At 47.2% G+C, this 23,584-nt stretch overlaps 1 protein-coding gene across 13 annotated transcripts in view; it reads left to right on the forward strand.

Annotated features, from left to right (window-relative positions):
• LOC119167762 (glutaminyl-peptide cyclotransferase) overlaps positions 1 to 23,584 on the forward strand; it is an 823,023-nt gene that overhangs the window by 430,730 nt on the left and 368,709 nt on the right. For 4 of the 13 annotated variants that reach the window (XM_075865239.1, XM_037419291.2, XM_075865237.1 and 1 more), the window contains one exon: positions 20,807 to 20,993. The exons of the other annotated variants lie outside the window; for them this stretch is intronic. In XM_075865239.1, the coding sequence (XP_075721354.1) occupies positions 20,807 to 20,952 (146 nt within the window). In that variant the 3' untranslated portion in view covers positions 20,953 to 20,993. Of the gene's footprint in view, positions 1 to 20,806; positions 20,994 to 23,584 lie in introns of those variants that run through there. 13 annotated transcript variants of the gene reach the window in all.

Below are 23,584 nucleotides of genomic sequence, written 5' to 3' on the forward strand. Positions count from 1 at the left end.
CGCCGGTCCCGCACGCACGTTTCGGGAACGACCGCGATGCGGCCCGACTTCCGTCCGTTTCTGCACACGCGATGACTTTTCTTTTAAAAGCGGCATCGTGGTGCACTCGAGTTTTTGGAGTCGGCCCTTTCACGTCGTCGATGCTAATGCACTACTAGATGACGAACTCATCAGCACACGTACGAAGTGCCGCACATGGTAAACACATAGGCTGAAATAGCCGACGCACCATGCCGACGCACGTAGGAGGCGGCCATTTTGGATTTGCGATGGCAATAGATTGACCGTAATTTTTTGTTCGTACTCGATTCTAACGCGCATGCGATTTTTGAACTCGCTTAACCGGAAAAAAGGTGCGCGTTAGATTCGAGTAATTACGGTACTTCTCTCGCCAAAGTAACTTATAGTACCGCACTCTGCGCCACCTCCCACGCTCCTCCCTGGGTGTCCGTCTCCATGTGTGTACCTGACCACACGAATTTCCGTCCGCCAGTGGTGCAGCCATGGGGGACGTAAGGCACACCAAGCCCGTGACTCCTGAAGTTTTTTCCCATTGCGTGTAGCGCACAACAGTCGACCACATCTGTCTGCCTGGCCCCCTAATCCTAATCAAGGTGGTGCCCTCTCCGGAAAAAGTTTCTCCTATGCTCTTGCCATTTGCGACTTAAGCTCACATAATTTCTTGCTTATATGTCTTCACAATGGGCCCACAGCCACTGTCACCTTTTCTCAATGTTGTTTTGATCTACATGCAGAAACGTGATCAGCTTCAAAAACGGACTCATCTTTTAATAGCTGCCGTAAAATGTCACACAGCTTATGAATGAAGCTGTAACTGTAATGCATTACAGCCCCCACTGTAATGCCCTTGTGCGCTGTAGATACTATGATCAATAAACAGAAAAACTGGATCGAAACTGGCATTTTTACTGAAACATGAAATTGCTGCAGAAGCGTACGCATTTGGGCTGGTTGGTTCATGTTCACAGAAGTTAAAAAACAGCGCTAAAAAGACGAGACAAGAAAAGAAAGGACAACAGGAAAAGTGTTTCTTTTCGCAAGTTGACCGCCTGAAGCTTGCAGGTTTTCCTGCAACGCTTTTGACTAGTATTGCTGAAAGCCTAGTAGCAGTCTGTAAGGACAAGCGCCCGGCCACTGTGCAGTCTGAAAATAGCCGGCTAAAAAGCGTAGCAGTTATCCCCTATGTGCACAAGGTAGCGCACAATTTAAAAAAAGTTGTCGCCAGGGCAGGCATTAAGCTGCTATTTTCTGCCCAAAATAAGCTAGGCAGCTTATGCCAGCATGTTAATCGTGAGGCACCGTACAAAAAAGGATGTACTAAGAAGCACAGGCACAAGTTTGTGAAATGTCGTCATGGCGTTGTCTACAAGATTCCTCTTTCCTGTGGTCGGTGTTATATAGGGCAAACGGGCCGTTGTGCTAATGACCGCTTGCGCGAGCATTCAAACAAAGTTCATAATCGCGCTACAGATAGTCAGCTTTCCCTTCACTGTAACAACTGCGGTTGCCACCCATCTTTTAAAGATACCATTTTCTTATCATACTACCACGATGAACGTGCACGTCTCATTTCGGAAGCTTTTCACATTCATAACAGTGGTGAGGCATGTGTTAGCCTCCCTTCCATTTCCCTCCTTCCGAAGGAAATCAATTTTCTGTCAAACTAATTTTTTTGGAATGCCTCTGCGCAGGCTCACTTGCCGCTACGTAGGCTGTTTTTTGCGATAGTGCGGTGGTATATATGTATGCTGACTGAAGAAATAAACATATTTGGTTGCTAGTCAGCGCCCTGTCCTGTTGTCCTTTCTTTTCTTGTCTCGTCTTTTTAGCGCTGTTTTTTAACTTCTGTGAACATGAAATTGCTGTTTATATCACGGTAAGCAAGACATACCTCGCGGCGTATACTCAATAAAGGCCGCAAAATAATATGGCTGGTGCACAGTGCACTTGCGATGGTAATTGAGCCCGGTCAGGATCGCAGTCTTTTATCGCAATTTAGCTCTTTGTTGAAGCTGTGAAACTGAGGCAATTATTCATAATTTTCACCCATGTGTGACTCGACAGTGATCGAATGTGCAACATGTGACAATCATACAAAATTTTCGTGATAAATTCTAGGATTGTGCCGCAGAGAAACTTTTCCTTGTTTGAAATAATAAGCTATAGTTACAACTCTGAATGAGGCACGCACAAACGTGCGACTCTCGCGTTTGCCCGCAATCATAACAGATAGGTTGCGGCTGTAAGAAAGCTGTGTTGTTTCTCACAAAGTGGGGGATCCACTTGATCTATGCTTCGTAAGGCTGTGTGCTAAACAAAAATGCTAATTTGCGCATGCTTGTCGTGACAATCGCAATCTGTCTTTAGATGCATACCTACAATGAATAAAGTAGCCTTGTTGCGCACATTGTTTTCAGCAAAAATAAGTCTATTTGTGACAGGCTCCCGGTAATATCCATTTGATGCTTCTATTTTACACAAAATGAGTTGTTACATTTTACGAAAGTAGTGCGCTTGGCCCTCATGATTTTCATATAGGTGGCCTTAGCAACACCGGCAGTCAGGCATTATTAGAAGACTAAAATTTTTCAGGAAAAATTATTTAGCGCTTTGTAGAGTCAGTGATGAAGCCGCAGCAGTATTTTTATGATTTTGTTGAGTGAAGTACAAAAACAATGATACAAGAATAATAATAAAAAAAAGTAGCTAACGTAGTTGCTTGGGCGAGTGGATACAACATGATTCACAAAAAACAGCGCCAATAATGAGGGACAAGAAAATCGGGACTCAAGCTGGAACCTCGTCGGCTGTTTCATCCTTGACTAGTATTTTAAAAATTTTCAGCAAGCGCCTTCCTCCACTTGTTATAACACATGAAGTTCCAGACAGAGGAACCATCAGGTTCCTAGATTTAATGTTAACGTTGAGTCCTTCCCATGTGTGTTGGGCCTATGAGCCGTGCGCAAAAAAGCCAATCCTCCCTTTTGGTTCGGCACATTCGAAAGTGGTGAAGCGCGCTATTGCTATGCTACACAAACACTCTGCGAAGGTCCTGCCTTCACATGATTCGGTCCAGCTTTAATCGGCAAACTAAACGCCTCACCGAGGCTGGTTTCCCGATGTACATTTTGACCGCCGTTGCTGAGTGTCTACTCCGAGAAATCAGAATGAGCCCAGAGATTAATGCTCGAACCCGTACAAAGGATAAGGAACAAGTGAAACGAAACTCACAAGAGTGGAAGCTTGGGCTAGTTGGTGCGTATTCATATTTGCAAGGTGTTTCAGCGCGCGAACAAAGGAAAAAAGGACAGGGTAGACAGAAAGAGCGCTGACTTCCAACTAACTTTATTTCGCAGAGTGGCAAGAATTTATACGTCTAAAAAGGAAGATTACAGAGCATAAATGTAAAAAACAAGCCCAATCTACACACCAGTAACAGCACGTGTGACAGGTCCTCTAATGCCTCAAAGCCCAGCCAGGTAATCGCGTTCAGCCTGGGATAAAGCAACCGATGAAGTGCTTACGCATTTATTTCCTAGCACGTGTATTCTTTCTGCTTCGATAATTTCTCGGGTAAGTTGCTCCCTGTGCCTTGCCAATATAGAGCACTGATCAAAGAGGGGGGTGCACCCACAATCTCGGCAATGAATGCCAAGATGCCCTTGTACCACATTGTGCACATTGTTTCTGTGTTCTCGCAGGCGGTCGTTTATGCACCTGCCGGTTTGGCCGACATAGACGCACCCACACGTCAGTGGAATTAAGTATACGACTCCCACTGCGCATGGGACGTAGCATGTCCTGTGCGCGACAGAGCACGCGGCAGAAGTTGCGCGAGGTGTATCTACACGTTTGCAAAGCTTCTGCAATTTTTCAGGTGCTGAAAAAACAACAAGAACGTTGGCGTCTCGAGCAATCTTTTTCAGCCTGTGTGAGATGTCGTGCACGTACGGTAGTACGACAGGCCGGCTCTTACTGACGCTGTTGCGCTTATCTGGTTTGTTGCCTCGCTTCACGACAGTGACCAGCTTTTCCGCCACTGAAACTAGAACGTGTGCGGGGTAACCGGCTTTGCTGAGGCGCTCCACTTGTAGAGCAAAGCTGCGGTGTACCATGTGGGGGCAAGACTTCTTTAAGGCGTTGGCAAGGCAGAGGTTAGCAATGCCCCGCTTGACCAATTTTGAGTGAGCTGAGCCGAAAGGCAGAAGTGGCTTGCCGCTTCTTGGTTCATACATCCAGCAAACATGTCGGGGTTCTAGCAAAAGCTTCAAATCTAGAAATTTCAGGTTGTTATCAGTGGGTGATTCATACGTTAAAACTAATGGTTTCAGGCACTCTCGGAAAACAGTCAACACGTCAGAGGAAATGGTCTGAAAATTTTGACTGTCACATTTAAACAACACTAAATAATCATCAACAAAACGGCAGACTTTAAAAACCACAGAGTCATCAAGTTTGTTTGACAAGACACGATCCTGATGTGCTAGAAATATGTCACTGAGAATGGGTGCCAAGCATGAACCAATACATACTCCACTTTTTTGTAAGTAGTTTTTTTCATCCCAAGATACAAAAGTGGCCTTCAAGTAGAAGCTGAGTAACTCTAATAGGCTGCTATTATGAATTCCAGTGCGCGTTTGGAACGCTGATGATCCGAAGTTGTCTATGGATTCCTCTACACATTTTAGTAGTTGATCGTGCGGCAAAGAGTAATACAAGTCCTTAATATCCACAGACATTGCCTGGAGTCCTGTGTTAGTTCGCCTAATAATGTCAATAACAGCGTCAGAGTTTTTTACCAAAAAAGGGTCGTCTATTGTTAAGTTTTTTAGCTTTTCTTGCAAGAAAAGTGCTACCGACTTTTGCCAGGTCCCCCTTTCTGTTACAATGACCCGCAAAGGGCAGTCAATTTTGTGCGTTTTCGCAGAAAAAAACAAGTCAAGGCTAAGCTTTTTGCAGCTATCTATTGCCTTTGAAAGCTTCTGAAGCCCCAGATCCCCGGCAAGAGTTTTCGCACGCTTCTTAAGCTTATTTAGACAAATTTTATCACACTCGTTGAAAAGAGACTGCATTGCCTGTGTGGCCTTCACCTTAAACATTGAACGAGGAAGAACCGCAAAACCACCCTCCTTGTCAGCCTGCAGAAGTGACAAGGAATGTGCCTTTAGGTACGCGACAGTGCCTCCTGTATTAACAACTTTGTTCGAGGACTTACATCTCGATAGCACCTGCACGCCTTGGGCAACACATCTATCACATTCAGAGTCAGGCGCACGACGAGCGACTTGCCTGACTAGAGTGAGGAGCTCGTGTGGTGTTCTTCTTGAAGGTGCCACTGCGTACTTTGGTCCGAGGCATAGGGTGTGCTTAACGTTGTCGGGAAGAAAAGCATCCCCGAGAACATGCACAAGGTCCCTGGCAGCTGGAGACTTCCTTGGTGTGATGGCCCGCAGGTAACTGAGCGTCTGACGCCACATGAACTCGACGTTTCGGTCAACGAGGCTTGAGAGTTCACGACACTTCTTTTGTTTAACTGCTGTGCGTTCGTTCCCTAGGATTCGTAGTTGCAGGGCTTGACGGTACAGGCGTGCTTGCCGAACAGGCGTGCTTGTCGGTTGCTTTATCCCAGGCTGAACGCGATTACCTGGCTGGGCTTTGAGGCATTAGAGGACCTGTCACACGTGCTGTTACTGGTGTGTAGATTGGGCTTGTTTTTTACATTTATGCTCTGTAATCTTCCTTTTTAGACGTATAAATTCTTGCCACTCTGCGAAATAAAGTTAGTTGGAAGTCAGCGCTCTTTCTGTCTACCCTGTCCTTTTTTCCTTTGTTCGCGCGCTGAAACACCTTGCAAATATGAATACGCACCAACTAGCCCAAGCTTCCACTCTTGTGAGTTACATTTTTAGTACATCGGGCATCTATATCTCCTCTTCTACAAGCCCTTCTCTTCTCGTCAGTCTAATCAGTGTGGCAGCTTGCCGCGCACGCTCTTTGGCGTACTGCATCCGGCTAAAGATACTTCTTCCCGAAGTCAAGGCGTTGTTTGGTGGCCTCACTCCCTCGATTGGCCATGGTTTACGAGTTTCCAAGATTCTACGCTCAGAATGGCTTCGGCAAGCACGCCTGTACCGTCAAGCCCTGCAACTACGAATCCTAGGGAACGAACGCACAGCAGTTAAACAAAAGAAGTGTCGTGAACTCTCAAGCCTCGTTGACCGAAACGTCGAGTTCATGTGGCGTCAGACGCTCAGTTACCTGCGGGCCATCACACCAAGGAAGTCTCCAGCTGCCAGGGACCTTGTGCATGTTCTCGGGGATGCTTTTCTTCCCGACAACGTTAAGCACACCCTATGCCTCGGACCAAAGTACGCAGTGGCACCTTCAAGAACACCACACGAGCTCCTCACTCTAGTCAGGCAAGTCGCTCGTCGTGCGCCTGACTCTGAATGTGATAGATGTGTTGCCCAAGGCGTGCAGGTGCTATCGAGATGTAAGTCCTCGAACAAAGTTGTTAATACAGGAGGCACTGTCGCGTACCTAAAGGCACATTCCTTGTCACTTCTGCAGGCTGACAAGGAGGGTGGTTTTGCGGTTCTTCCTCGTTCAATGTTTAAGGTGAAGGCCACACAGGCAATGCAGTCTCTTTTCAACGAGTGTGATAAAATTTGTCTAAATAAGCTTAAGAAGCGTGCGAAAACTCTTGCCGGGGATCTGGGGCTTCAGAAGCTTTCAAAGGCAATAGATAGCTGCAAAAAGCTTAGCCTTGACTTGTTTTTTTCTGCGAAAACGCACAAAATTGACTGCCCTTTGCGGGTCATTGTAACAGAAAGGGGGACCTGGCAAAAGTCGGTAGCACTTTTCTTGCAAGAAAAGCTAAAAAACTTAACAATAGACGACCCTTTTTTGGTAAAAAACTCTGACGCTGTTATTGACATTATTAGGCGAACTAACACAGGACTCCAGGCAATGTCTGTGGATATTAAGGACTTGTATTACTCTTTGCCGCACGATCAACTACTAAAATGTGTAGAGGAATCCATAGACAACTTCGGATCATCAGCGTTCCAAACGCGCACTGGAATTCATAATAGCAGCCTATTAGAGTTACTCAGCTTCTACTTGAAGGCCACTTTTGTATCTTGGGATGAAAAAAACTACTTACAAAAAAGTGGAGTATGTATTGGTTCATGCTTGGCACCCATTCTCAGTGACATATTTCTAGCACATCAGGATCGTGTCTTGTCAAACAAACTTGATGACTCTGTGGTTTTTAAAGTCTGCCGTTTTGTTGATGATTATTTAGTGTTGTTTAAATGTGACAGTCAAAATTTTCAGACCATTTCCTCTGACGTGTTGACTGTTTTCCGAGAGTGCCTGAAACCATTAGTTTTAACGTATGAATCACCCACTGATAACAACCTGAAATTTCTAGATTTGAAGCTTTTGCTAGAACCCCGACATGTTTGCTGGATGTATGAACCAAGAAGCGGCAAGCCACTTCTGCCTTTCGGCTCAGCTCACTCAAAATTGGTCAAGCGGGGCATTGCTAACCTCTGCCTTGCCAACGCCTTAAAGAAGTCTTGCCCCCACATGGTACACCGCAGCTTTGCTCTACAAGTGGAGCGCCTCAGCAAAGCCGGTTACCCCGCACACGTTCTAGTTTCAGTGGCGGAAAAGCTGGTCACTGTCGTGAAGCGAGGCAACAAACCAGATAAGCGCAACAGCGTCAGTAAGAGCCGGCCTGTCGTACTACCGTACGTGCACGACATCTCACACAGGCTGAAAAAGATTGCTCGAGACGCCAACGTTCTTGTTGTTTTTTCAGCACCTGAAAAATTGCAGAAGCTTTGCAAACGTGTAGATACACCTCGCGCAACTTCTGCCGCGTGCTCTGTCGCGCACAGGACATGCTACGTCCCATGCGCAGTGGGAGTCGTATACTTAATTCCACTGACGTGTGGGTGCGTCTATGTCGGCCAAACCGGCAGGTGCATAAACGACCGCCTGCGAGAACACAGAAACAATGTGCACAATGTGGTACAAGGGCATCTTGGCATTCATTGCCGAGATTGTGGGTGCACCCCCCTCTTTGATCAGTGCTCTATATTGGCAAGGCACAGGGAGCAACTTACCCGAGAAATTATCGAAGCAGAAAGAATACACGTGCTAGGAAATAAATGCGTAAGCACTTCATCGGTTGCTTTATCCCAGGCTGAACGCGATTACCTGGCTGGGCTTTGAGGCATTAGAGGACCTGTCACACGTGCTGTTACTGGTGTGTAGATTGGGCTTGTTTTTTACATTTATGCTCTGTAATCTTCCTTTTTAGACGTATAAATTCTTGCCACTCTGCGAAATAAAGTTAGTTGGAAGTCAGCGCTCTTTCTGTCTACCCTGTCCTTTTTTCCTTTGTTCGCGCGCTGAAACACCTTGCAAATATGAAGTGAAACGAAGCTTTGTCGTTATTCCCTGTATCCACGGCATCACCCACAACCTCAAAAAAGTGGCCAGCAGGTGCGACGTACACCTGGTTTTTTCTGCCCCAGAAAAGCTGGCTAGGTTATGCAAGGCTGTGAATCCTGGTTTCAGAGGAGAGCGAGGCTGCAAAATCAAGCATCGCAAGAAGTACGTTCCATGCATCAAATGGGTGGTGTACTCTCTACCCCTGTCCTGCGACAAGTGGTACATTGGCCAAACAGGCAGGTGCTTAAATGAGCGGCTGAAAGATCATGCTCACAATGTCTCTTCTACAGTATCGGGCCACCTCGGCATTCATTGCCGAGACTGCGGTTGTGTCCCCGACTTTCAGCATTGTACTGTCATTAGGCGTCATCGGGACCTGTTGATACGCGAAATTTATGAGGCTGCAGAAATAGAAAGGCTGGGCAGTGCGTGTGTCAGCAGGCCTTCGATTGCTTTATCACAAAAAGAAGTAGATTTTCTTCAGAACGTTGCGACACGTTTTGTTCATGGCGCGTTATCACGATTATTACTCGGGTGTTAGGTGAATGCTGTTTTCTTTGATTTGTGTTTTTCCTTTTTTGTCAGAATATATTGTGCGGTTTCAGCAAATAAATCTTGTTGTAAGTCAGTGCCGCTGTCTGTCTCCTTCTTTTCTTGTCCCTCGCTATTGGCACTGTTTTTTTATGTTAAATAAAAAAAGGAGACACGAAAGGGGCAGTGCACGACAGGGCTGGAGGAGCAGTCCAAGCACGCACGTCACAGCAATGCGTCCGCGTGGGGGTGCCACAGTATTTCTTCGTGCCCAATTAAACTGGTGTGCATAAAGTGAAGCAATGTCTAATATTCTTAAGGCAATACACTAAACGCTCGTTTATCTGTACCTCGCTAACTCGAATATTCGGTTAACTCGGACTCGCGGCACGGTCCCGGTAAAACTGTATATTTCATTGAGGTCAAATGCTCATTCATTCGGAGGGATTTAGCCGCGCACTGGTTGTCTCGGACAACTCCGTAGAGGGCTATCAGGACTCCAGAGTCGCGCGATCTCGGCGGCTTGCAGGCTCAAGGCCGTCACCGACGGCAGAACCGGAGTTTCGGAGAAACAGAAACTGAGCGAACTGCAGCAGAATATGTCGATGATGATAGTGAATGAGAGGGAAGTGGCTAGGTGGTGCTAGTCACCACCCGGCGGCTTCGCTTGGGCCACTGGCGCATTGAGTGTCTACTAACAGCTGCTCGCTATGCCCATGCTACGCTTACTGGTGTACTACTTCGTGTCTTGGTTCTTTGTGTTGTGACTTCCCGTGTTGCGACTGTGTTTGTGCGCGTTGTCGCCGCCGTCACGCTTCATGGCGACCGTCACAGGGGATAAGCGGCCACAGCAGCCAGCAAATGATCTTGAAAGAAAGGTTATGATATTGAAAGACGTGATGAGCCGACGCGACGTCGCCTCATCGTGCAGGAGGCCGCCGAAGCCCTCGCTGTCCTCGAGGGGTTCTTCGTTTGTTCTCGCGACAGTGAACGTGCGCACCATGACCTGATGGGTTTAAATAAAATCGTTCTGTCAGAAATTCCGACGGGGAGGCAGGCAAAAATAACGCACTTTTTTAAGAAATAATTGTTTGTTTGTGTCGTGTATGTTTTCCTTTTGTTTTCATGGTCCGTTCGATAATTCAGAATTCGGTTAACTCAGACATTTTCTCCGGTCCCGTGAGATCCGAGTTAATGAGGTTTTACTGTATGTCAAAGCCAGTTATGCACAACTAACAAGTCCACCAATTAATGTTTTGAAGGTAGATGGTTCTCCATACATGCTCTTCATTAGATGCACGCTGCAAGTGTGGCTGTCCGATTAAAGCATTAAGGAAGAACAAGATCCTTGTCTTGTTTTCACTCATATCACAACTGAACATTGCATTAATAGTGTTATTGTGAATAATTTAAATGTATAGGTTCTAAATTCAGTGCCAACTAAATAGCCGATTTCAGTGTGTATTTTGTTTATAAATAGGTACTGTGCATATTTATTCACGCGTTGTGACATATTTATTTTCGCATTATATATCCGGGTATAATGTAAATCTGATAACCATCAGTAATGATTTGTTTTCATAAAGGTATACTGATGCATTATTTGTTTACGGTGACATATTTATTTCTGTGACATATATGTAGGTATAATGTGAATCGGACAGTTATCAGTTATAATTCTTCATAAATACTTTCACTTATGCATCATCCGCCCCGCCGCGGTGGTCTAGTGGCTAAGGTACTCGGCTGCTGACCCACAGATCGCGGGTTCAAATCCCGGCTGCGGCGGCTGCATTTCCGATGGAGGCGGAAATGTTGCAGGCCCGTGTGCTCAGATTTGGGTGCACGTTAAAGAACCCCAGGTGGTCAAAATTTCCGGAGCCCTCCACTACGGCGTCTCTCATAATCAAATAGTGGTTTTGGGACGTTAAACCCCACAAATCAATCAATCAATCACTTATGCATAATTTATTACTCAAATGTTTCACGATTTCACAAACGGAGAGCTTTCTCGAAAAGTGGTTTCGGAAAATGTCTGAGCAGGTTTTCCAGCGAGCTGCTAAGAACCCCACCAAATTGGCCAGAAATGGACTCAGTAGTCTATTTATAGCGATCTCGTACATATGTAAAGTAAGTAGGTAGTGACTGAAGGTAGAGGCTGATGACGAAGAAGTGACAGTAGAATAAGCATGGCGTATGAGCCAGGCCACGTTTCCAATTCATCATAGCGTCACACAAGTCAACAGGATGGAGACCTACCTGCCCTTTCATCAGTCGCTCAGCATCATCTGTTGCTCAGTTCTCCGCAAGAAACCCTTACCACATATGGACTACCGTACAAGTGCCTAGTATTACGCATTGACCAGCATCATGTCACAACCATCTGCTGGCCTTGACATCCTCAAGTACACCGGATCAGTGGACGAAGGACCTTTAGAAGACTGGTTCAACCTCTTCGAGCTCCACGTCATCGCTGCATCTTGGTCGGAACGGGAGAGGGTTACGAACTTCAGCGACTACGTCACCGGTGAGGCATTTAAATTTTACCTTACCCATATATTCGAGAACAACGAGTCATGGCAAAAAAAAAACAAACAAAAAGGAAATGATCGCCCGGTTTCATGATTACGATGAAGACTTTATTACAGCTCGCCATCTGAAGGCAATCGAGCTGAGTTGCTACAAACCGCAGCAGTCTTCACGCATTAGAACAGCCAGATTGAGTCGGTCATTCCCATTCTGACAAGACAAATTAAAAAATCCATTTTCTTAAAGGCATCCAGATCTGTTTGCAGGAAGAGTCAACCATCTACGTTTTACTACTGAACTAAAATGAGCCTACATATCATCCCTGCACACATGTTAGGGAGCCACCTTGTGCACTGCACTCTCAGTCTCTCACACTTAGACTACCTCCTGGTTTTCCATCACTTGGCTCTTTTGTAGCCCACACGCCCACTACTGTCGGGATAGAGCTGCCGAACTCCGAAGATACTCGGCCAATCCTAGAGCCTACCGTCCATATTCATGCACCAGAACAGCTGATCTCCGAAGTTGGGGACACAGAGAAACAGTCCCAAGTAAAATAGGACCAAATCGATCCTTTCGCAGTGTCGCCGTTGAATTCCCAGCCACCTGATAGCCCAACCCACACAGGAGGCTCAGAAGGATCAACTCTCAAGCACTGCCCTTTGCCAGAAAGGTCCATTAAGAATGGCGTTGCAAGAACCTCAGCAGATTTTCCTGCCAATTCTGGCACACTATCTTCATTGCCTGACACAAATCGTGACACCCTCACAAGTACTGTATCAACTATTTGCTGATCACATCAACCTACAAAGAAAAGCGGGCTCATGTTTCTAAAGGAAGTCCACCGCGTCAGATAGTGCAACATCAGCAATGCCAACAAAAGCAACAAGGAGAACCCCAACAGCTAAAACGGCAACACCAACAACGGCAACCAAGAACTAAAACTACATTGCAAGGATACTTGCGGCTTAAAGAGTGTCGTGATCTACAAACACTAAAGAAAATACTGATTCTGCATCTGAGCTATCTTCGCAAAAAGAAAAGCCAAGTGTAGAGAAGCCGCCCAACACTGAAATGGGTCGAACTCTCATGTGCTTTCTAGTGGGTCTATCCAAAAAAGAACGCTGCTCGCGCGGAGAGTCCGCGCTTTGCCGTTACTGTCACCATCGTGTATACTCGCTGTGTGCCGGCTAATTAACGCCATAACAAATTGGTGGAGAGTGCTACGATCCCCTTCGATGCTCTTGGAACTACACTCACGTACCCTGCAATTTACTATGTCCCACGACGCCTCTCAGCAAACGCCTCCTCTCATGCCACCCCCTTGTCCCGGTGTCCCAAGGATCCGCGATCCACCCATCTTCACGGGCGCCGATGGCACTGACGTGGAGGACTGGCTCGCCATTTACGCGCGTGTGAGCGTCCCCAACAAATGGGACGAGGACGGCAAGTTGACAAACTTGGTGTTCTATCTTGCGGGCATTGCAAGTTTGGGGTACAACACCAACCACGCGTCCGATTTTACAACCTGGTCCGATTTCAAGACCGCTATCACCAACGTTTTTGGCCGCCCTGTCGTTCGTAAGCAGCAAGCCGAGCGGCGCTTACACGAACAAGCTCAGCAGGCCAGTGAATCATTCACCAGTTACATTGAAGATGTCCTGGACCTGTGCAAGAAACCCAACGACAGCATGTCCGAATCATACAAGATCCTGAACGTCATGAAGGACATTGATGATGATGCCTTCACGATGCTGCTTGACAAAAACCCAGGCACAGTAGCTGAGGTCATCACGCTGTGCCAGAGCTACGAGGAGCTCCGCCGGCAGCGTTCGACGACCCGTCGCTCCGCACCATGAGATGCAGGGCTTGCTGGCTTGGAGGCGAGATGTGATCAGATGGCGCTGCTGGCAGACCTCAAGTCCTTCATACGTGAGGAAATTGCGTGCCAGTTCTCTCTCCTTCCCTTTGCCCACCCTCCAGCTGTCCAACAATCGGCAACTACCATTCTTCCACCCATCCGCCGAGCGATTGAGCAGGAAATAGCAGAGGTCATGCCTGCATACCACCCACAACAACTTCCGGCCCCTGCGCCCCCAAGTTACGCCCAAGTGGTCGCCAGGCCGCCTCCAGTCGTTCAAGAGCCTGCACCACTGACTTACGCTGAAGCTGCCGCACGACCTCCGTTCTTTGCAGCGGGTATGCCGGCTGCGTATGTTGGCGCAACCCCTCAGCCTCATTTTCAGCCCACCATGCAGCCTTTCCAGCCACTGTTCCGGGCGAGACCCACCCTAGCAAACCGATGGCGCACACCCGACAACCGGCCCATCTGCTTTGCTTGCGGTTACGCCGGTCACGTAGTCCGTTATTGCTCTCGACTACAGCCGGCTCCCATTTCTTCTCCTATTGCTGCCCACCTTAGCCGTTCGTACAACGACCAACTGCCGTCTGTGCCACTGTCGTTCCGCCCAGGTCCGTCTTCTCGAAGGTCGCCATCTTCATGACGTCGGGTCTCTGTCCCCCATGCGACCAAGTTCGGCTGCTCATAAGCGGGAAAACTAGTCGTCGCAGTCCCAGAAGCAAGGACTGCGACGCTATCGCATTGTAAAAGCCCTCAGAGCCACCCACTTTATGTCATTGATGTGCTTGTGGACGGTGTTCATGCATCTTATTGCTCTTAATGACACTGGAGCTGCGCTATCAGTTACGAACGAAAATCTTTGCCGCTTGCTTCGAAAAGTGACGACGCTGATTTCTGGGTTGTCCTTTCGTACCTCTAGCTCACATCGTACTCATTCTACAGCAGGCTGCACAGCTCGCGTTGTCGTTCAGGACGTTCTGTATGTCGCCCAATTCATCATCATTCCTGCATGCTCTCATGACGTCATCCTGGGATGGGATTTTTTCTCCTGCAACGACGCCGTCATTCATTGTGTCGCCGCCGAAATTGAACTCTCGCCCTTCTCGCATTTGACGCCAGAAGACGGTCCCTCGACACTGAGCAAGATTCTTGTGAAAGACGATACTATAGTGCCTCCAAGCTCGACGATAGGTGTATCGGTCTACTGCACCGGTCTCTCCGACACAATTGCACTCGTTTCGCCATCCGACCATGCTTCCAGAAGGGAAGGGTTGCTAGTACCTTTCTCGAACGTGCAAATCACCCAGGGCAACGCCGCTATTTTCGTGACCAACTCATCCCCGTACACTGTTACTTTGGTTCGAGGGGAATGTCTCGGCAGAGTGGAACCAGTCGATGACGCACAAGTCCTGGACGTACCCGAAGACTCGCGTTGTCCCGATTCGCGTATCGTCAGTGCTGTTTCTACTTCTGACCCATCATCTCCTGATGTATTTGGTCCATACATTGATGACAATCTTGCGTCAGTACAGCGTTTCCAGCTTCTAGACCTGTTGCAAGAATACCGTTCTTCTTTCGATGTTGGGCGAAGTTCTCTCGGTCGCGCGTCCACTGTCACGCATCGTATCGACACTGGTGCTCATCCACCATTACGGTAACGTCCATACCGCGTGTCGCCTGCTGTTTGCCGGGAAATTAACGAGCAGGTTGACAATATGCTCCGACGTGACGTCATTCGGCCCTCGGACAGTCCATGGGCATCTCCTGTTGTTCTTGTTGGGAAGAAAGATGGTTCTGTGCGGTTCTGTGTGGACTACAGACGGCTCAATAAGATACCTATTGTAGATACCTACAATAAGATACCACAAGGATACCTACCCATTGCCACGCATCGACGACGCAACTGAGAGCCTTCACGGAGCCCATTTTTTTCTTCTGTCGATCTGCGCTCAGGGTGCTGGCAAGTACCCCTGGCTGATGACGCTCGACCGAAGACTGCCTTCATCACACCCGACGGCTTGTACGAATTCGTCATGCCGTTTGGTCTGTGTAATGCACCTGCGACATTTGATTGCATGATGGACACCGTTCTGTGCAACTTGAAATGGCACACATGCTTGTGTTACCTCGATGACGTTGTTGTGTCGCTCCAAATTTCTTCACGCATCTCCAACGTCTAAAAGAAGTTTTCGCTCATGTGAGCAATGCCGGCTTGCAACTAAATCTGAAGAAGTGCTGCTTTGCAGCACGCCAACTCACCATCCTAGGGTACGTCGTGTCCAAGGATGGCATTCTTCTTGACCCAGTCAAGCTTCGGGTCGTGGCCGAATTCTCAAAACCTGCGTCCGTCAAAGAACTGCGTAGTTTCGTGGGCCTGTGCTCATACTTCCGATGCTTCATACGAAACTTCGCCATGATTATATCACCGCTGACGAAGCTCCTTGGAAGTAACGGGCCCCTCAATTCGTGGTCGTCAGAGTGCGACGACGCGTTCTTGAAGCTCCACCATTCGTCGACGTCTCCTCCCATTCTCCGCCACTACGACCCTACGGCCCCAACGGAGGTGCACACGGACGCCAGTGGTGTAGGCCTCTGCGCTGTCCTGGCGCAGCGCGAACCCGGGTTCCCTGATTATGTTGTGGCATATGCAAGCCGTACGCTCACGAGAGCCCAGACAAACTACACCGTCACGGAAAAAGAGTGCCTGGCGTTCGTCTGGGCCCTTACAAAGTTTCGACCTTATTTGTATGATCGCCCATTCAATGTCGTCACCGACCATAATGCACCATGCTGGCTGTCAGCATTGAAGGATCCCTCAGGCCGCCTCACCCATGGGGCTCTTCGCTTACAAGGCTACGACATCCGCGTGCTCTACCGCAACGGACGCCAGCATGCTGACGCCGACGCCCTATCGCGTTCCCCTCTGCCTGAAACTGACGTGCTCTGCTCAGTATCCTCGGTTGCTGTTTCTGCCACTGATGTTGACATCATCGCTACCGAACAGCGAAAGGATAATTGGATCGCCCAACTTATCGACTTGCTCTCTGATCCCGCAACGCCATCCACGCGTGCCTTGCGTCGTCGAGCTCATCATTTCGCCATTCGTGACGGCCTCCTACGCCGACGCAATTATGACGCCGATGGTCGGCAGTGGCTACTCGTGATACCCCTCAGTCTGCGGTCGGAGATATGTGAATCCTTCCATTCTGATCCACAATGCGCGCACTCTGGGGTATTCAAAACCTACCATCGCATTAGACAACGCTACTTCTGGCGCGGGATGTACCGCTACGTCCAGCGGTTCGTTCGCTCCTGTGTCGCTTGCCAACGCCGCAAACAGTCCGCACACATGTCACCAGCTGGTCTGCAACCGTTACCTTGCCCTGATCATCTGTTTGGGCGCATAGGTATCGATTTGTATGGACCACTCCCTCTGACGTCCACTGGCAACCGCTGGGCCGTCGTCGCTGTAGATCATTTAACGCGATACGCCAAAACCGCCGCTCTTCCTGCGGCTACTGCGCGTGATGTTGCATCCTTCCTACTGCATCGATTCATACTGCGCCACGGTCCACCCCAGAAGCTTCTCAGCGATCGAGGCCGTGTCTTCTTGTTAGAAGTCGTCGACGCTATTCTCACTGAGTGCCATTCTGTCCACCGCAAAACTACTGCTTACCCCCCACAGACGAATGGTCGGACCGAACGCTTTAACCGCACCCTCGGCGACATGCTGTCAATGTACGTCGCCACCAACCACACGAATTGGGATACTATACTGCCCTTCGTCACCTACGCCTACAACACCGCCCCTCAGAGCACGACCGGTTTTTCACCTTTCTTCTTGCTCTACGGAAGGCATCCGTCACACACCATCGGCACGATACTCCCGTACACGCCAGATTCATCTGAGTGCACAACTATTTCCGAGACCGCCAGGCCTGCTGAAGAATGTCGCGAGCTTGCCAAGACTTTTACGACGCATGAGCAAGAGCGGCCGAAGAGTATTGGTGATGGCTCCGCCACTTCTGAGCCCACGTTCCTTCCTGGTTTTCTTATATGGTTCTCAATCCCGACCTCTGTAGCTGGCCTTTCTTCCAAACTACTCCCAAAATATGAAGGTCCCTACCGGGTGATCGAGCGCACATCTCCAGTCAACTATCTTATCGAGCCAATTGAACAATCTTCGGACATGCGCCGCCGCGTGTGCAACATAGTCATTCTGGAGTGCCTGAAGGCTTACTATGACCCACCCGCTCGTAGTGATAAGCTGTTAGGTCGCCAGGCGGCTCCCTCTTCGACCCCAAGGTAATTGTAGAAAAGCCCCCAAACACTGAAATAGGTCGAACTCTCAAGTGCTTTCTTGTGGGTCTACCCTAAAAGAATGCCGCTCGCGCGTAGAGTCCATGCTTGGCCGTTTTTGTCGCCATTGTGTATACTCGCTGTGTGCCGGCTAATAAATGCCATAACACAAGGAACTTTTCTGCACCAGTGTTCAAGATTGCACCTTCGGTCTGAACATCTGTGTCATCATTATATAAAACTCCCCAAAAGCCACAAAACAACCGCTTGTGCTCTGCAGGAACACAAGCAGTGCTTAATCCGCCACGACTAACGGGCGCGTAAACTGCATGCACGGCGTTTGTATGACCCACGACAAAAAATGCGACGTCTACGAAACATTCAATCCTGCAAAGCGGTCCAACCTCGTTCATTCTTTGCAAGAATAGCAGCTGTATCTTCATCTGTTTCCATGGTCAAAGCATGCTTATGTTGTCCTGAGCGTAACAGCAAGTCTCGCCCACAGGAGGTGTAGTTGATAACCCCGGATTGCTGCCCTCTCTTGTGAAAACTTTGTGCGATTTTATGGAACTTCAATGTGATGTGCAACTACGGCCCATTTCGACGTTTTTTTTTGTGTGTGTGTGTTCTAGGACTCGTCATTCATCATGCATTGTATTATACAACGCATGCATTCTTTCGGGGGTAGGGGGAATGGTGTAACGTATGTAGGTAGTGACTGAAGCTAGAAGTGACAGTAGAATAAACATGGCGAATGAGCCAGGCCACGTCTCCCATTCATCATAGCGTCACACATGTAAACAGCAGTGTGGAAGTGGAAAATGGCATTGCATGTGCAGTGCCCTCACCTCCCGTCGTGGTGGGTCTGGCAACTTTTCTATTCACGTGCACTTTTTGGAGGGAGATCGAGCGGTCGTGGTACATACAGTGAACTCCCAATAAATGAAACTTGCTTAAACGAAAATGCCTTATTAACGGAACTATACGGGCTCATATGGCTGGATATCTATGTGTTGCGCAGTAAAATTCATCGGTTACCCGAAACAGTGCTTATTGGTCACCTACGGTTAAACGACACAAACTCTAAACACAGCATAGACTCGCTCATGCCAAAGGTAGTCTCACAACCATGGCAACATCTTGAGATAGAAACAAACCAATCCAGTAGCCATTCTCGCTTGTGGCTGTGGGAGCGAAGTCGGCGAGTCAATTGTGCGTTAGGCCTTTTTGTGCGGCTAAGTGTGGTAGATCACGGCATTATTTCAGCCAGTTCGAAAGGAAGCGGCCGCACCATGCACTCTTACTTGAAAAAAAAAAAGCTTCGAATTCTTTAGGAGCTCGATCAAAGTGGCCTGCCCAAGACGGAGGTAGCAAAAAATACGACATCCCGAAATTAATGCTGTCGCGGATCTGAAAAGACAGAGAAAAGATTGAAGGCACTGTTAAAAATGGGACCTTTACATCTAAACGAATGCGGATGCGGAGGACACCTTACGAACAACTAGAAATGTTCTTTTTTGTGGTTCAAGCGTGCACGAAGTTCCAATTTGCCCATAAGTAGACCAGTGCTCAAGTAGAAAGCTCGAGAGATCGCCATGCAAATTGGTGTTGAGAACTTCGTCCTAAGTGATGGATGGCTCAGCTGCTTCAAAACGTGCCATGGCCTGGTCTTCAAAGCAATCTCAGGTGAGAGTGCTGCAGTCAACAGGGACATTTGCACCGACTGGAAACAGGGGCGGCTTAAGGAAATTTTGATGAGCTTTGATCCATGAAACATTTCACCGTCGATGAGATTGGTCTCTTTTTATAAGGCGCTTCCATCAAAAACTCTCACCATCAAAGGGGAAGCCTGTAGTGAAGGAAAACGCAGTAAATATCGCATCACTGTGCTAGTGGGTACAAACATGGCAGGAGATGAGAAATTGAAGCTGTTGGTAACAGGAAAATCAAGGCACCCACGTTGTTTCAAAGGTGTTCGACATTTTCCCGTTGTGTATTATGGGAACGGAAAAGCGTGGATGACCATGGCCATTTTCGAAAACTGGCTTCGAGAGGAAGACGCAAGATTTACGAGGCAAGGCAGAAAGGTTGTCTTTATCGTGGATAACTGCCCAGCCCACGGTCAGGTTCAAGATCTCCAAGCTATCACTCTGGAGTTCTTGCCAGCCAATGCAGCGGCAGTGATCCAGCCGATGGATCAAGGGGTTATTCAGAACATTGAAGTTCATTACCGCAGACAATTGCTCCATGAAATGCTGTGTAAAGCAGGCAACGGGAAATGCTACAGCATAGATTTATTGGTAGCCATCCACATTTTGGCTTGTGTCTGGGAGCAAGTGAAGGCAACAACAATACACAGATGCTTTCACCATGCTGGTTTTCAAGCATAAGAAAGCAGTACCGGATGAAGAAGAAAGCCCTGCTGATGCCAACATAGAGGCAGTATTCAGCCAGGTCGTACTCTCTGCCCCTTTCACGCTGCAGGACTACAAATCAATTGATGAAAATGTTCGTACCTGTCGTGAAGAGACTGTCGAGGAAATAATTGCCGAAGTGCACCATAAGGATCAACCCTTCAGCGATGAATGTGCTGACAATACTGCCAGTGCAGTGGTGCCACCAAACCGATCAGCTAAAGAGGCTGCTGAACTTTTGCAGCTCTATTTTGAGCATGAGGCTTGTCCAAAATTTCTAGCTAGTTTGTCAAGCATGGGTGTATACCTTGTGAAAAAATAACTCAAGCTTGCCAAACAAACCACTCTTCACTCCTATTTTTTCTCCTACTCATCCCCATGACTAAGGTGAGGTTTGTGCAATGTGATTAAAGGTCTTGGTTCACTAAATAAGTGTACTTTGCTTAAATGAAACTTCTGATAAATGGAACAGTCTTATGGATCCCCTTTGAGTTCTGTTTAAGAGGAGTCGACTGTATATGTACATTTAAAGCGTCAATATGTGGCGCCTGTTATGGCGAGTGTGGAGCACTTTTTGCCGGTTGGCTGTGCCTTGGAAGCACAGTTGCTGTGTTTTTCAATGTTGACAAAAAGGGTGTTAATGCTCGCAGTGCACATGAAATACTAATTCGAGTGCATTTTGCAGGTGTGCCTATTGTGCACGTGATCCCCAGTCCATTTCCGGACGTGTGGCACAGATTGGAGGACAACGAAGAGAATCTAAACTATCCGACTATCAACAACCTGAACAAAATATTCAAGGCATTTCTCACTGAGTACCTTCGCCTCTGAATTATTTTATATGATTATTATTAATAATATTATTGAAAGAGTGTTGTATGTCAGTTTCTTTGTATGTGTCAACACTGTGGGCATAGGTGTGTAGTGTAAATTTGCATGCTTCAGCTTTGCCCTCTTTGCTACAGGCATACAAATCATTGCGCCAAGACAAGGACAGTAGAGGAGTAAGGGTACGAGAAATCTGAACTTGGTTCTCTTTTGTTATAAAAATCGCTTCACATATCCCTTACTGTAGGGGTCTACGTGCAGATTTAAAAAATTATAGTAGCAAATCGAATGGCACTTCATTAGATTTTGTACACGGGTTGAGTAGTGGAGACAGTTGTACCCACTCAAAACAAGTTATTGTATGCATTGATCAGTCACAAAATTCACTGAATATATATATTTTCGATCTCTAAAATATATTATACATAGAATTGCTTGTGTACAGAACTTTTTCTTTGTTTTTTTTTTTTTGTACACCGAGTTGAACTGTATTTGAGAATTGTGCTTGCCTGAGGTCATTTGCTACACATAGTGATGGAGTTCCAGACAATTACTTTGACAAGTACATAAAGCTGTTGTTGGAGATATAAATGGTATGAATGCATCGCTCATTCGTGCTGCCAGGAACATTGCGCTGCAAGATGTAAAGAACATGGCTACTATATGCACCTTTCTTGCTAACACATCCTGGTAACTTGGCCACCCACTGTGCTTCGTGCAAATGGAAGCCATTGTTTTTAGGCGCAAATGTGTTACAGTGTGCACCTGCTCAACCAGAAGTAGAAATTATAGAGGACTTTTTATTCAAACAATTGAAGGTTGTATTAGCTCATCATAGATCATTCTATCTCAAAATGAATTTTGAGTATTTAAAGCCAGCAATGATAACTTACATACAATGGCTTTGCAGATGTCGTTCATGGATGGTGACGTGTTCACTGATGAACGACATGCGCTATTTTTGTCTTTCACTGTTCCTTTGGTTTCCTTATCGTTTCTTGGTACAGACCATAAAGTGAACACATTCCGAAGACTCCAAAGCAAGACGGGGGGGGGGGGGGGGGGATGACAGAGGGAAGAACATGTCATACAGCTCAAGTAGAAATGCCTAATGTCCACATAGCACACGCAAAACCCCAACATGTGTGAGGCAGAGGAATTGAGCAAGCCCCTGTACTGAGTACACGGTGTGTAAGAGAAAGGGAAGACACAGGGAAAGAGCAAAGCAGAGTGACGTGGAAGGAGGTGAAAGCCTGTGGTGGAAGATAGTGAAGGCTAGTAAAACAGGGAGCGTTAGTGCAAGGACTCCGAAACAAGGCGGACATTAAGCAAAAATTCTTCACTGGCGAAACGGAGAAAAAGAAAACAAGGGGAAGAGATGTCAAGTGGAGACTGAGAAAAAAAATCAGATAAAACCAAATTAAATTTCTAGGCGTCATCCAGACCCGGGTATCTATGCTTGAGAAATGAGCATTTAAACCACTCGGCTATCCAGGCACAGTAGCTGACCACGTATTCACTGAAATAGTCTGACTATGAGCAAGAGAATAAGAGAAAAGTTTCGCCCCAAGGGCTGCAATGAATCCAATACCAAGAAATCAGAATATCACCTGAAGGTTGATGAGCAGCTTGATACTTGCAACTGGCACACAAAAGAACACTCGCAGTATGAGTGTCAACTGACAACTATCGCACGCCATCATGTTTGAGCAATGCACGATTAGTGTTAACAATGCTGAAGACAACACTTTTATATATTTCTTTTAAAATGCGGTGCACGGAATGAATTCTCTGTTTCCTGCCACAGGGTCTGGGTAAGTGTTGGTAAACATGAACGATGCAGAGACTATGTGTGTTGCTGAGAGTCTCGATACCAACTCTAACGTTCGTTCAACTTGGTTGACTCGGGGACCTTTGCTCTCCCTCTTGGCACCTTTGTTGACTGTGTAGAGGGAGAGAAAGGAATGTCGGTCAGGATGGATGGATGCTCTGAGCGTCCCCTTTATAACGGGGCAGTGTCATGTATGCCATGACGATAGTTATAGCACGAAAACAAAACGACGATACAGAGACAAGAAGGACACGAAAGGCACGTGCCTTTCGTGTCCTTCTTGTCTCTGTGTCGTCGTTTTGTTTTCGCACTATAACTATCGTCATGCCATACCAACTAGCCCAAGCTGCCAGACATCATGTAAGCCATCAGACTTGCAAGAGAAATAACAAAAAGAAAGCTTTCTTTCTACGTTGGCCATGTTTCTTATCTACTTCAATTAAATCTATCTTATTATAGCAAAGAAAAATCTAAATTCATGGTTCATCTCTCTGCCTCTTCAGGCAGTACGACCTCATTTTCTTACTATTTCCGTCCTTTATCTCTATTTTTGTGCCGCCAGTACTTTCAAATCGAATCAAATCAAAATTTATTTCAGGAATGCATACATTTACATGAATAAAATTCTACAGTACAGAGGAGGTCCCGGAGTTAGAAAACTGTCGGGGGGACCTCCGTTAGAGAATAAGTCAAGTGCGATAACAATGCAGCAAGCAGTGAAAAACACTTTGTACGAATTAAACAAAGAATGGTTAAAATTTCATAACAACAAGGCAAGAAAAGTTCTGTGTAACAGCAAGTGGT

The sequence above is a fragment of the Rhipicephalus microplus genome, chromosome 6 (genome assembly GCF_043290135.1).
Source record: "Rhipicephalus microplus isolate Deutch F79 chromosome 6, USDA_Rmic, whole genome shotgun sequence".
Taxonomy (NCBI): domain Eukaryota; kingdom Metazoa; phylum Arthropoda; class Arachnida; order Ixodida; family Ixodidae; genus Rhipicephalus; species Rhipicephalus microplus.